This window comes from Mastigoproctus giganteus, chromosome 7 (assembly GCF_048544385.1).
Source record: "Mastigoproctus giganteus isolate SK-2022 chromosome 7, ASM4854438v1, whole genome shotgun sequence".
In the NCBI taxonomy this organism is placed as follows: domain Eukaryota; kingdom Metazoa; phylum Arthropoda; class Arachnida; order Uropygi; family Thelyphonidae; genus Mastigoproctus; species Mastigoproctus giganteus.
The window spans coordinates 64,964,405-64,977,087 of record NC_143581.1 but is presented as its reverse complement, the minus strand read 5'-3'; the positions used below and the strand labels follow the sequence as shown (position 1 = coordinate 64,977,087).

Here is a 12,683-nt window from a genome sequence, read left to right as displayed (position 1 = left end):
TAGCACATGCTTCTTGATTAGATCGGGGTTCGAGTACCAAATACGGACGATGCGGAAAGGTCAGGGAATGGCCACTGCATATCCCAGGAGCAATATGGCCTTAGTTGCAAGTGCTCCTGAAAACCAAATAACAAAGAAACCTTCATAAGAACTGAAGAGCAATTGGCCTCTCAGAGAACACTTACATGGAATTCTAGAAAGAGGCAATTATGAACAACTGTAGGGTAGTCAGAGTTCCTTGACCAAAAGTAATAATAATAATAATAGTAACTGGACACAACCACCCACCCATGCGCTTGGTACCAGTACTTGTCAGAGAGTGGGAAAAAATCCCATAGGGAAAAAATGTTATATTAATAATAATAATAAAAGCTCATAGAATTATTTTTGGGAAACTATTTGCTGTAGCCCATTTTCTGGATGAAATTTGACCTTGTAACAAACTTTCAAGAAAAGGACTATTGGATGCTGTGTCATAAACTTCCAAAAACTGCAGACCTATGAAACAACTCTTTGTGACCATTGCGGAGGTTTCAGTTTTGGCACATAGGACAAAAAAAAAATTGGTATGGTTACAATATCATTCTTTTATGTCTGTTTGACTTAATAACAAAAATTTTAAGTAAACTTTTTATGGAACCTGCATTATATAAATTTATAATTTTTATTGGAAGCTGCATTATAAATATAAACTTCCAAATACCAATGTCAAATTAAAAAAGGATAGAACTAACTTAAATAAAATAAAATAAAAAATTTTTAAATTTAATTTATCTATTATTTTTTTTTGGGTGATTATTGCCAATATGTAAATGTGGTTCTAAAAGCAAAGTGGGTAACTGCACAACAGTCAGAGCAACTTCACTGGCAGGGAGAATCGTGTAGGCAGTGCATAGGGCACAATGTAGAAACATTTAGATAGAAATAGAATTGTGAAGGGGACACAGTACAGTTTTGTTAAGGAAAAATCATGTATAACTAACCTAGTTATTTTGACACAATCACTTGTGAGCTAGATGTGAGAAATAATTTTCAGCATTATTTATGGATTTTAGCAAAGCAACTTGCCCCTCATGAGATGTGACTGTATAAGCTGAAACATGTTGGGATCACGAGTAAGATTCCAGTGTAGCATGGCTGCAAGGCAGAAGGCAGTGCAATGTGATTAATGCGGATCCCCAGCAATGAAATCACCTTTGTTTCTCATTTTTTTCAGTGAAATGGTTGAATGGATAGAGGGCATGATATCAAAATTTGCTTTAAATTAAATATATATATTTTTAAATAAATATGAAGATTAGCTAATGATCAGTGCCAAATAGCACCCTTTCAGGATGTCTTGGATAACTTCAGGGATGGTCAGAAAAGTTACAGATATTTTAATTCAGCAAATGAGAATATTAACCCCAAAATAACTTATATACTTGGCAGGGAAGAATTAGGAACAGTAGAGGAAGAAAGGGGTTTGAGATTTACAATACATGCTGACATGAAGTACTCTGAGCAGTGTAAGATAGACAGTGAGGAAGTTCCTAGGTGTCCTGTTGATGATTTATCAAACATTTGAACATATAAAACAATAGTAGGGGTGCGAGAATTATATTAGTCTGTGTATCCCCCACCTCCCAAAATTGTTAGCTTGGGGCTTTACACAGACTAATAGACCAGTAGCCACATGCAGAAGCAAAAAGAATTCCTGCATTACCTTCATTGGGACTAGCAATTACATGGGCTGTGTAGGAGTTAATAAAAACACCAATAGACATGCTTTTACTTACTTTTACATGCTTTTTATTATATTAATGATATGAGTCTAATGAATAAATTTGAAGTTGAAGTATTGGTTAAGTTATCAATTGCTGGAATTAGAGGTATAAGAGAAATGTGGTGTTGCTCAGAAATAACAGATGCAAAATTTCAATATGTGAGCACAATATTAACAGAAAAAACAGGAGGGGGAGGAATGGTATGCCCTTGGTTAAGAACCACACTCAGTTGATATGGTTGGCTAGTGCATCATTGAGTTCGTTTGGTGCAATGTGTAATGTAAGCACTGGGAAAACAAAAATGAGAGTATGTAGGGACAGGAAATTGACTGGTGAGTAAAACAAACAACTAAAGAGACAAATAGGATGGGCCAGTAAATTACAATCTTATAATGGGGAATTTTAACTTTTCAGCTATTAACTGCAACTTGTGCTTTGGTCACTCACACCGGAAGCAGAAATTTTCTAAATTATTTGGATGACATGTTTTGTTCAGCAAAATGTTAGTTAGTCGAAAAGAGGGTGCAATACTCTTGATCTGATTATCAGCAGCAGCTTTTGGGAAGCATTCATGGAAGTAATCATAGAAGCTAATAAGCTTTTTATACCATATAAGCGATATTATTCAAGGGTTAGATCTAAATGGATTTCAAAAGAATGGATGAGCTTAGTGTCAGAGAAAAAATGTGTGGGATTGTCATAAATTATCAGGGGTACTAGTTTATCCTCACTTATATAAGCTTGCATTATTTATCGCCACTAATAATAGTAATGCTAAAATATTGTGTAAATTAGACTTTATTGAAAGATATTTGAAAACATATACTCTTAAATATTAAGACTTACTGCTATAGTTAAGTTTAGTATTCTTTTTAGACAATAATAATATGCAGAGCAGATCTTTAAATCTTACTTCTTGGTATGTGGGTTAGGTTATCTTGTTTTTTGTTGTTCCCTGTGTGTGTGTGTGTGTGTGTGTGTGTGTGTGTGTGTGTGTGTGTGTGTGTGTGTGTGTGTGTGTGTGTGTGTGTGTGTGTGTGTGTGTGTGTGTGTGTCCCTACTAAGAACTTCACGTGTACCTGCATAAACACAAATATTACATCTTATATTTCATATTACATTACCAACCAAAAAACATGATGCACTACTTTAAACCAAGAGAAGATACTGGCTATCATCATCGCCGACCAGTATAATGTATAAAGAACTAACTATGTTACATTTGTGTATCTCTCTCTTCCAAAACACAGCCGTTGCTAACCTATGTAAATAAAGAAGAGACTATCTAAGCTTTCCACATGAATGTGTGCACTGGTCACGTTGGTTTTGCTTTTGACTAGTGAACTGACAATAAATAAGATTTAAAACTGAAGTTTTGCACAAATACACTTTATTAATGGTTAATTTTACAAGGATTGTTTTTTTAAATACAATGTAGATAGGTAAATTTTTGAAATAATTGAGATTGTTTTCTGTGATTTAGTAACAACAATGGTTGATGGGCATTACTACAGTTTATCATTAGCTTTAATGGTAATATGAAATTTATTTTATTCAATTAAATATAAATTAAATATATTTAAGGAAATATATTTATTTCCTTAAATATTAATAAATTTTTTATTAATAAAAAAATTTTTTATTAATAAAAAAAAATTAAATATATTTAAGGAAGAATTAAGAACAAAGGTTAGATTACGTTAGGTTAGAAGAAATTAATTAATTTCTTAATTTAATTAAGAAATTAAACTGCCAAATCCAATTTAACAATTGGATTTGGCAGTTTGGACCTCACCCAAGGGTGTTGATTCATAAAAAACTTTATTTTAACTCTCTTTTAAAATATTTTTAAAAAACATTTAGTTTCACAAGTTTTTCTTGCTTTTTTAAAGGCACAAAACTGGCTTAAAGGAGTTGGAAATGCTGAGGCGATTAAATGATGCCGATCCAGATGACAAGTTTCATTGTTTGCGTTTGTATCGACACTTTTTCCACAAACAACATCTTTGTTTAGTATTTGAGCCACTCAGGTATGTAATTAATTGCTTGTTCACTAATTTCATTTTTAGATTTATATGTAGAATTTTTCTTTGTATTACAATGAAGTAGTGCAAATGGGTTTTTAAAGATATATACACCGATGAGCCAAAACATTATGACCAGCGAGTCGTTATTCAAATCGAAGCAACTGCAGGTGAACTACAGCACATGCATGAGTCAGGACACGATATAAAAAACACCTGATACTGAGCTCCGTTAATCAGTGTTACTCTTGTTCTTCAGATGGGAAAGGCAGCGGACTTAAGCGAGTTTGACAAAGGCCAAACTGTAATGGCCAGGCGATTGGATCAGAGCATATCTGAAACGGCACAACTGGTGAAGTGCTCACTGTCAGCCGTGGTTAGTACCTACCGAAAGTGGTCCGAGGAGGGGAACCCACAAACCACTGGCGAGGTGTTGGATGACCACAGCTCATCGATTCTCGAGGTGAGCGAAGGTTCTCCCAGGTGGTATGTGGCAACAGAAGGGCAACTGTGGTGCAATTCGTCGGTAATTGGAATCCTGGTGACGGGAGTAATGTGTCACAACACACAGTAGGTCGATCCCTGCTGAAAATGGGGCTGTGTAGCCGCTCTGCGTGCCCATGCTAGTGCCCTGCAATGATTGTCTGGTCCAATAAATCACGTTTTCTGTTGCACCATGGGGACAGCCGGCTGCGTGTACATCGTTTACCTGGGGAAGCAATGGTGCCTGGATGCACTGTGGGACGAAAAAAAGCTGGTGGCGGCGGTGTCATGCTTTTGGCAATGTTCTGCTGGGATACCCTTGGTCCAGTCCCCATCCATGTGCCAGGCACTGATGTCTACCACCTACCTAAACATCATTGCCTTCCAGATACACCCCTTTCATGGCAGCGGTCTTCCCCTCTGGTGGTGGTGCTGTCTTTCAGCAGGATAAAGCACCATGCCACACCGCCTGGATTGTTCGAGATTGGTTTGCGGAAAATGAGGAAGACTTCCAGGTATTGCCGTGGCCTCCAAATTTCCCAGACATCAATCCCATCGAGCATCTGTGGTTTGCGTTGGAACAGCAACTCCGAACTGCTGCATCTCAATCATGGACCTTACAGGAGTTAAGGGATCTGCTGGTTACGTGTTGGTACCAGATACCACAAGACACATTTAGAAATCTTATAGTGTCCATGCCTCGCTGGGTACGAGCTGTTTTGGCTGCATGTGGATGACCAACATCATATTAAATAGGTGGTCATAATATTTTGGCTCATCATTGTATACAGGGTGATTCACTACCAGTGTGACAAACTTGCAGGAGGTGTAGGGGGCACAAAGACGAATTGGAATCACATAGTATTGCAGGGTCCGAAATGCCTTCGTCATACGGTAGAGGACATTGAACGGGAGGACGCGTGAACAGCGATCCCACTGAAAGTCAGCATTTGTGAACTGGTTCCCGAAGCAGTAGGATGGACGAGTATTCAAACGTTGAACTGGCCGACATGCACCTCACGTATGGAGCTGCGGACTGTAACGGGTGCGCTGCTCTGCGCTTGTACCAGGAATGTTTCCTGCACAGGCGTGCTCCCCATCATGTGATTTTCGCACGTGTGCACAGAAGGTTACGTGAGACTGGTTGTTTCACGAGAGGTACTATGAATCGAGAGCGAACGACGAGGACGCCAGACAATGAGGAGAATGTCCTACGTCTTGCAGAAGGCAATCCGAGTACGAATACTCTAGCGATAGGCCAGCGATTGTGTATTTCCCAATCCACTGTATGGAGGATACTGTCAACAAACCAAATGAGTTCATACCATCTGCAACACGTTGAATCATTGTTGATTATCCACTCCGGATTATCCACTCCGGAGGACTTTTGCTACTTCGTTTCTTCAACAGAAATGGTTCACAAATGCTGACTTCCAGTGGGATTGCTGTCCATGCGACCTCCTGTTCAATGTCCTCTACCGCATGACGAAGGCATTTCGGACCCTGCAATGCTATGTGATTCTGATTTGTCTTTGTGCCTCCTACACCTCCTGCAAGTTTGTCGCACTGGTAGTGAATCACCCTGTATATGTATGTGTGTTAATTTTTGGTGATGTAAGCACATTCAGAAAATGGAATGGTAATTTGATAATGATCTTTTCACAAATAACCCTTCAGAGTTAATGTATGTTGTCCAGTGGAGCTTCTGTCTCGTGGCCATTCATATCTTCAAGTCATTTAGCACTACAGTATGCAAATAGGATCTGTGTGGTTTCTGTTTTCCTTGGTTGGACTACTCTTTTAAAAACAGTAGATCAAATTTTCTGTACATAATATTTGTAGTGATGGTGTCACTGAAAGTACGGATGAAATTCTTATTCATATAAGATAGTTTAAGAATAGAGCTTTTGTATTTAGCTTCTGTTCAAATCTCCAGCTTCATTTTCTGCTGTACTAAAGCTCAGAACAACTGTAAACCGGTTATTTATAAATGCAGACTCATTTGAAAAGTTTAAGATTAAAACACTTCCTTCTTATCCAACTGCCATTTGAGCCTTCTGATCTTTTGCCAAAGTTATTGGCTGCAACTTTTGTCCATCCATATGTCTGCCTCTATATCCGGATAGTAGTTCCATTTCATCTTCTAAAATTTAAAGATAATTTGTCACTGTTTCTCTTAACTCTTGTAATGATGATCTTGATAAATCTCCTTCTGCTGTAATCATATTCCATGAAATGTTTGTTTTTGTTTACTAAAAAAAAAAAAAAAAAAAAAAAGACAGTTCAACCATGGACAATCTCATTGTCAAGAAGGTTCCACATACTGACAGCTTTTCTCCGCTCATCTTTAAAACCTGTGGCCTAGAATTAACTCCTGTTTTTCACTCTGTTAATTCACTGATGTTTTTCCCTCTGCTTGGAAAGTTACTTTTATCCAGATAACTCTTAACATATTTGAATAGTTTTAACATATTCCCCCTTCCAGTTATCATCCTGTTGCACTTACTTTACAGACTAATGAAGAATTCCATCAGACATCACCTCTTGACTATCTTGAGATTTTCCATTTGATTACTGATTGTCAGTATGGATTCCACAGTTCATTCATCGGTGAGATGTCTTGGCTTATATTACTTATTTGTGGACAAATTCCTCTGAAAAGCTTGAGTAACTCAAGCAGGTACTCCACACATTTCACAGATTTTTGGAATAAAGATCTACACTGGCATCTGTATATGCTTTTGATTTTTGTAATTCACTAGCCAGTTGCTTCTCTGTCTGACTTTCAACTAATGTTTGAGCTCATTCAGTTCTTTTGCTCACTTTTCTCCTCTTAATGACCTCCCTTTGACTAGAAGTTCTGTCTACAGTTTTGATGATGTTAAATTATAATTTATAGTTAAACAATCTGTGTTCTCTTACAAATCACTTACAGATTCCCAAACATATACCATTGTTTTCTTAAATGCAGATCTCCAGATTATTCTCCAATAAAGAGAAGAAGAATTTGTTAACTGCAGTCCTAAAACCAACAAAAACAGTTATACTAGGAATAATCTTGACTTTTAGAATTTATTTCCATAAGCATATATTATGCCCTAGAAAAGAAAGTCACCTTTCTTTGACTCATTTATTTTTGTTTATACTAATCCTTTTTTCTTTTCTTGGGATGGCACTGCTCTTACCTCTGCAAAGTGGGACTGGTAACCTGAATTAGAGAAAGAAACACTGCACCAAATATTTTTGAAATAAAAATCTTACCTCGACCTTCAGTGCACCACAGTATGCAACATCTATCAAAGCTGGATATCTGATATGCAGTGTCAGACCATATATTCCAAATCCACTATTGTGCTTCCAATTTCAAAATGACTGACATTCCCAGACAGCTTGTCAGGGAACCCCTACTTTAAGATAAGTGCAACCCAGAAGAGCACAATTGCAAACCTGTACTGTTCCACAACCAGTATGTACAAACTACAAAAAAAGACCACTTTGTTTATGCCAGAACATGAGAAAGTGAAAGTAAGAAACGTATCCAGAAATATAAAACAAATGAAGACATTTCCTGCTAGGAAGCAAAACAAATTATCTCACCACCAACTCACATGAACAGATCTATGTATGCCCAAATTGCAAAGACATAACAATCAATTGAATCACAGACTGGACTAATACTACCCTGAAAAAGAGCCTTTCTTGACTTAAGTAAAAACTTGTTGAGTACAATTTAGATTCAAGCAGTCAGTATGCCAGCTTCTATACCACTTGAAAATCTCTGCTCCCCTAATCAAGGGTACAAGGAAATAGAAAGCAAAACTTACAGTCATCAACAGGAAATGATACTGTTGGAGAAACTGAAGATGATCCTGTTCAATAAATTTTTGTTCAGAAAGATATGGATACAGAAAAGCTATTCTTTCCCAAAAGTGAAATGCACAGCACTCTGAAAGTTTAACAAGAAATAAATAATGACTGCACTACTTCAGTAGAATTGCCATGGTTTCTGAGCCAATGATGATGATGACCTTCTAAATACACACCAGTAAGGGCGTAGAAGAGAGATATTTGAAGCCACGTGATATGTCAGTATAACATCGTTTGAAAGGATAGGATGCATTAAAACAATACATATCATGGTGTATTGTTATACTGATGGTGAAATGCACATCATATATATCACACCTTCATTCCAGGACAGGACCCATCAAATAATACACATCATGGTGTATCTGTTCTGACAAACCTGCACATTCCTGCCAAACATAATTTAAAGGTGGCAGCAGTCCAAATGGCTGTTGTTATCCATATTATAGTTTGCTCTTTTTATATCCTATCAAACTGTACCATCCAACAAAATGATCTAGATAATTTTGTTGCACAACTATCCATAGTTGTGGATTTCTGATCTTGGAAATCTAAGTGGTCATCCCACAAATGGGTAACAATTACACAGATTCTTAGGCAGTAACAACTTTTTTCTTGTCCTATATACATTCACCTTAATTCCAGAATGAACTGCAGTAGACCTGACTATCTGTTCAGCAGTGCTTTATCCTACTCTAAAGTGAAAGAATATCAGTGATCCGTTGCACAGTGACCATTTCCCTCTAACAATAGAATTATTCAATAAATCATCGTCACCCTAGTGGAATTCTGTAATGACCCACCGAGAAAGTAGATAGTTAAACCTATAAAAATTAAGCTACGCTTGTTTCACAAATAATCCAACAGTCCCTGGTTAATGAAGCAGTTAAGCAGTCACAAAAAAGATGTATGTAGCAGAAAAGGCCATATCAAAATCATCCTCAAAACTACCAGTACACCCAAAAATCTTGTACAGACAATAAAGCTCATTGTCCCAGGTCTTCTCACAAGGAGTAGAGTGCCGAATACCATGCAGTTAAAAAACACATTCAAGGCAAGAGCAAGACCCAATTAGATGGTGCAATGGAAAAGGCCACTTAAATCCACCTCATTTCAAGCATAAATTAAGCTATCTCTACACACAAAATTTGGAAAGCAATCAGGAAAATGAGTGGTCATCAGTCTCCTCCTCTGCCCATAATGGGATGGAGGGGACAGAGCAGTTCTGATCTTGCACAAATTAAAACAAAAGTTAAACTTTTCTTTGAAAGGAGACCAAGAATACAACTTACCTTTCACTATCCATGAATTGTGTACATCCCTCTCAACATCTACTTACAGTGCCATAGGACTGGATTTCATTCATTATTCAATGTGATATAGGAATGTACTGAATCCTTACAGTCACTTCTTAATCTGCTCAGTAGAATTTACTTAGAAGATACATTCCTTAAACAGTGGCATCATGCTATAGTCCTTGCTTCCTCAAACCAGATAAAGAGCCAACAAACCCTACTTACTATCAGCCTATAGCTTTGACTAGCTGCCTCTGCAGAATTCTAGAAGAGATAGCAAATAGTTAACTGGTAGGACACCTTGATAATATATTAGTACAGCCACTCCCCAATTTATGTAAGGGTTGCATTCCGTGGAACACTACATAAGTCGGAATTTCCCTAAATGCTTATGCAGTACACACAAAGCTGATTAAAGCAAAAAAAGAAATGTTCGACAAAAATGTAAATAGAATTACTTATTCAATTTTTTTATCTCATGCGCAGTAAAAATTACAAAAGTGTATAAAATTACAAAAAGGGAGAGGAGACAGGCATAATTGTCCGCAAGTTTTACCTTTCGATCATCGTTGCCAGAATTAACTCTACAGCTGATAAGTACGCTGCTGTGGAGATTTAAAAGGGATTTTTTCAACACATCACAAAATATCTCTGCAGCTGCAGAATCGGCACTGGCAGCTTCACCGCATACTTTAATGTTGTGGAAACTAGCGCGATTCTTGACCCTATGAAACCACCCATTGCTTGCCATGAACTTGTGACTGAAGTGATCTTTTGTTGAAATAAACATAATAATAACAGTGTAGGTTTTGGGTGCTTCATTATCTTCAAACAGTGTATGGTGCATTAAGACCATAGATGACAGTACATCAAAACATCTGCAAACAAACAATAAATAGCACTGAACTAATATTTCCTCATCATAATTTGTCCCTTCTGTTCGTTTTCCTTGATAAAATCCTTCCTCCTTTTGTATTTTCTGAAAATAACAGTACAAAAATGCAAATGAAATGCTATCAAGCATCTTCTCAACTGTATTACTGCTTTAATAATGATTCCAGTACGTTTTATGTTTAAGTTATCATTAAAAAATTATAAGCAGTATGATATGGGACTGTTTACTTAATGATCCCTACATCTGGAATTCTCTGAATGCCAGCAGTTTCTTCTTTTCTGGCTAGTGTATATGACTGACTATGTATTTTCTTTAATATTAACTTTGTATTATATTAAAATGTGTTTGTTACCTAACTGTATATTCTTGATCCAGCCTCTTTGAGCAGGTACTTCCACAGTCATTCAGATCACAGTATGAGGATGAATTTCTTAAAAAATAGTTGTAGAATGGAATAGAGGAATTGTAATGTAAGTAATGTCCAATAAGCTATCTGGAGTGATGCAAAGATCTGAGACAAGGTTAGTCAAGGCACTTTAATTAGTGGATGGCATAAACTTATGGTCATCTATAAGTAAGTGTAGGTTAGTTTTCGGTGGTGATGATAAACAATGTCATCTAGCCTTACAGTATCAGGGGAGAGAAAATTGTTGCTGAGTTGAACTATGCTAAAAGTTCATATTGTGAAGCCCATTTGTTGGATGACAAGGCAATGCTAAGGGTGCCTCAGTATTGATGATAATGCTCAATTTACCCTCCAGCTGATAGTGATATATGCAATGTAGTATTGAATGAAAATTAGGATAATGACTATGATTATGATGTGAATTTCAGTGCACCTTTAGTAGAGAAACTTAGTAGCCAGCAGCCTCAAATACCAAGCATGCCAAATAAACAGGTCTATAAGCACATACAGTCCTTGGTAATATCTACTCCCTCACTTGATAAATTTGGACATGATAATGATAAACCACTTGATTAATTTGGACTCTGTGTTTGAGAAGTACGTACATTTTTTAAAAAACATTGTCATTTAGTAATTACTATCCAGATACCTTCTAATGACTGGCTATATATTAACTTTACATGTATTCAAATTGCATTTGCCACCTAATTATATATCCTTGATCCAGTCTCTTAATCAAGGAAAGCATTTCTATCCTGGAAGGTGTAGAAATATAGTGTGTAATGTTTTCATTTAAATTTTCCACCATTTATCTGAACATTAATAATTAGCTGGTTCAGGATTTATTTTTTGAGTGTATCTTATATTTCTAAGATGTATTTGTAAAATATTATCCTACACAAATTGATGTCACATTTGTTCAAACCATGAACTTGCAATGTAGGTGTAGTAGTGAGATTTTGGAAATATCCCATTCTCTTCTGAGTAACAGAAAGTTTGTACAGTTTAGAATTCCAACTTGAAATTGTGCCGAAGTTTATTGTTCTGCAGCATAGGACTGCATTGCCATGGAGAAGAATCAATTCCATAGACAGCAATCGTGACATTTACTGTAATTGTTAATGGTGCTATCACTCATTTATAAATTGGCAGTAATTAATATTGCAAATTTTCCAAGAAAATTAAAGCTTCCTTTTAATATCACAATAATTCCAGATATCAGTACAGGCAGTTCCCGCTTTATGAGTTTTCACTTTACTAGTTCCTGGGTTTACAGGTTCTTTTTTCAAGTATCACGTGGCAACAAAATTGAAAATATGATAACCTGGGTCGTAAAGACAAACTCCTGGAATCAAAATAAGCCACCACGGACACTAACACTGTTAGAGCCTTTGTGCTCAAGAATTGAGTTGTCTCGAGCAGATCACTATTTGTTATCCTTAAAAGGATAATGAGTTGTGATCAGCAGATTTACAGAACCGTGATGTTCCAACCTTTTTGGTGATACATTTATTATCTGCCCAAACTGTGGACAAATTATCACCCTTCTTGATCCAGAAATACCTGAAATCTGTTGATCGAAACGTTGCCTCAAAGCATTCCGAATGGCTGTTAAAAATAATGACATTTGGTGGGCTACCAGTATTCCATTACTCCTTAAATTCATCTAAAGGTGTCATCACAGAGTGGACCTACTTAGTCTCTGAAGAGGAATTAGTTCAGGAACGTAGCAATCAAAATGTAATAATTACTAAATGAATCGTGACTAAAAAAGATGTAAATTGCACTCCTAATAGATCCATCATTTTAACTTTCAGCACTCCAGCTTTGTCATTCATGGTAAAAGCTGGAAATTTAAACTGTTGAATTCTGAATCCTGTTCATTTTTTTTAAATTCCAGAAATATGGTCATTCCCAGCAAGCACATAGAGGTGATGCCATTCACCC

At 36.6% G+C, this 12,683-nt stretch overlaps 1 protein-coding gene across 6 annotated transcripts in view; it reads left to right on the top strand.

Moving 5' to 3' along the window:
• The window catches only part of Prp4k (Pre-mRNA processing factor 4 kinase), a 301,728-nt gene that overhangs the window by 210,701 nt on the left and 78,344 nt on the right, over positions 1 to 12,683 (top strand). For all 6 annotated transcript variants that reach the window (XR_016547202.1, XR_016547200.1, XR_016547201.1 and 3 more), the window contains one exon: positions 3,659 to 3,796. Coding sequence is in view for 3 of the 6 variants with exons in the window: in XM_090377695.1 (XP_090233821.1) it covers positions 3,659 to 3,796 (138 nt within the window). In the remaining 3 variants the exon portion in view is untranslated. The remainder of the gene's footprint in view (positions 1 to 3,658; positions 3,797 to 12,683) is intronic.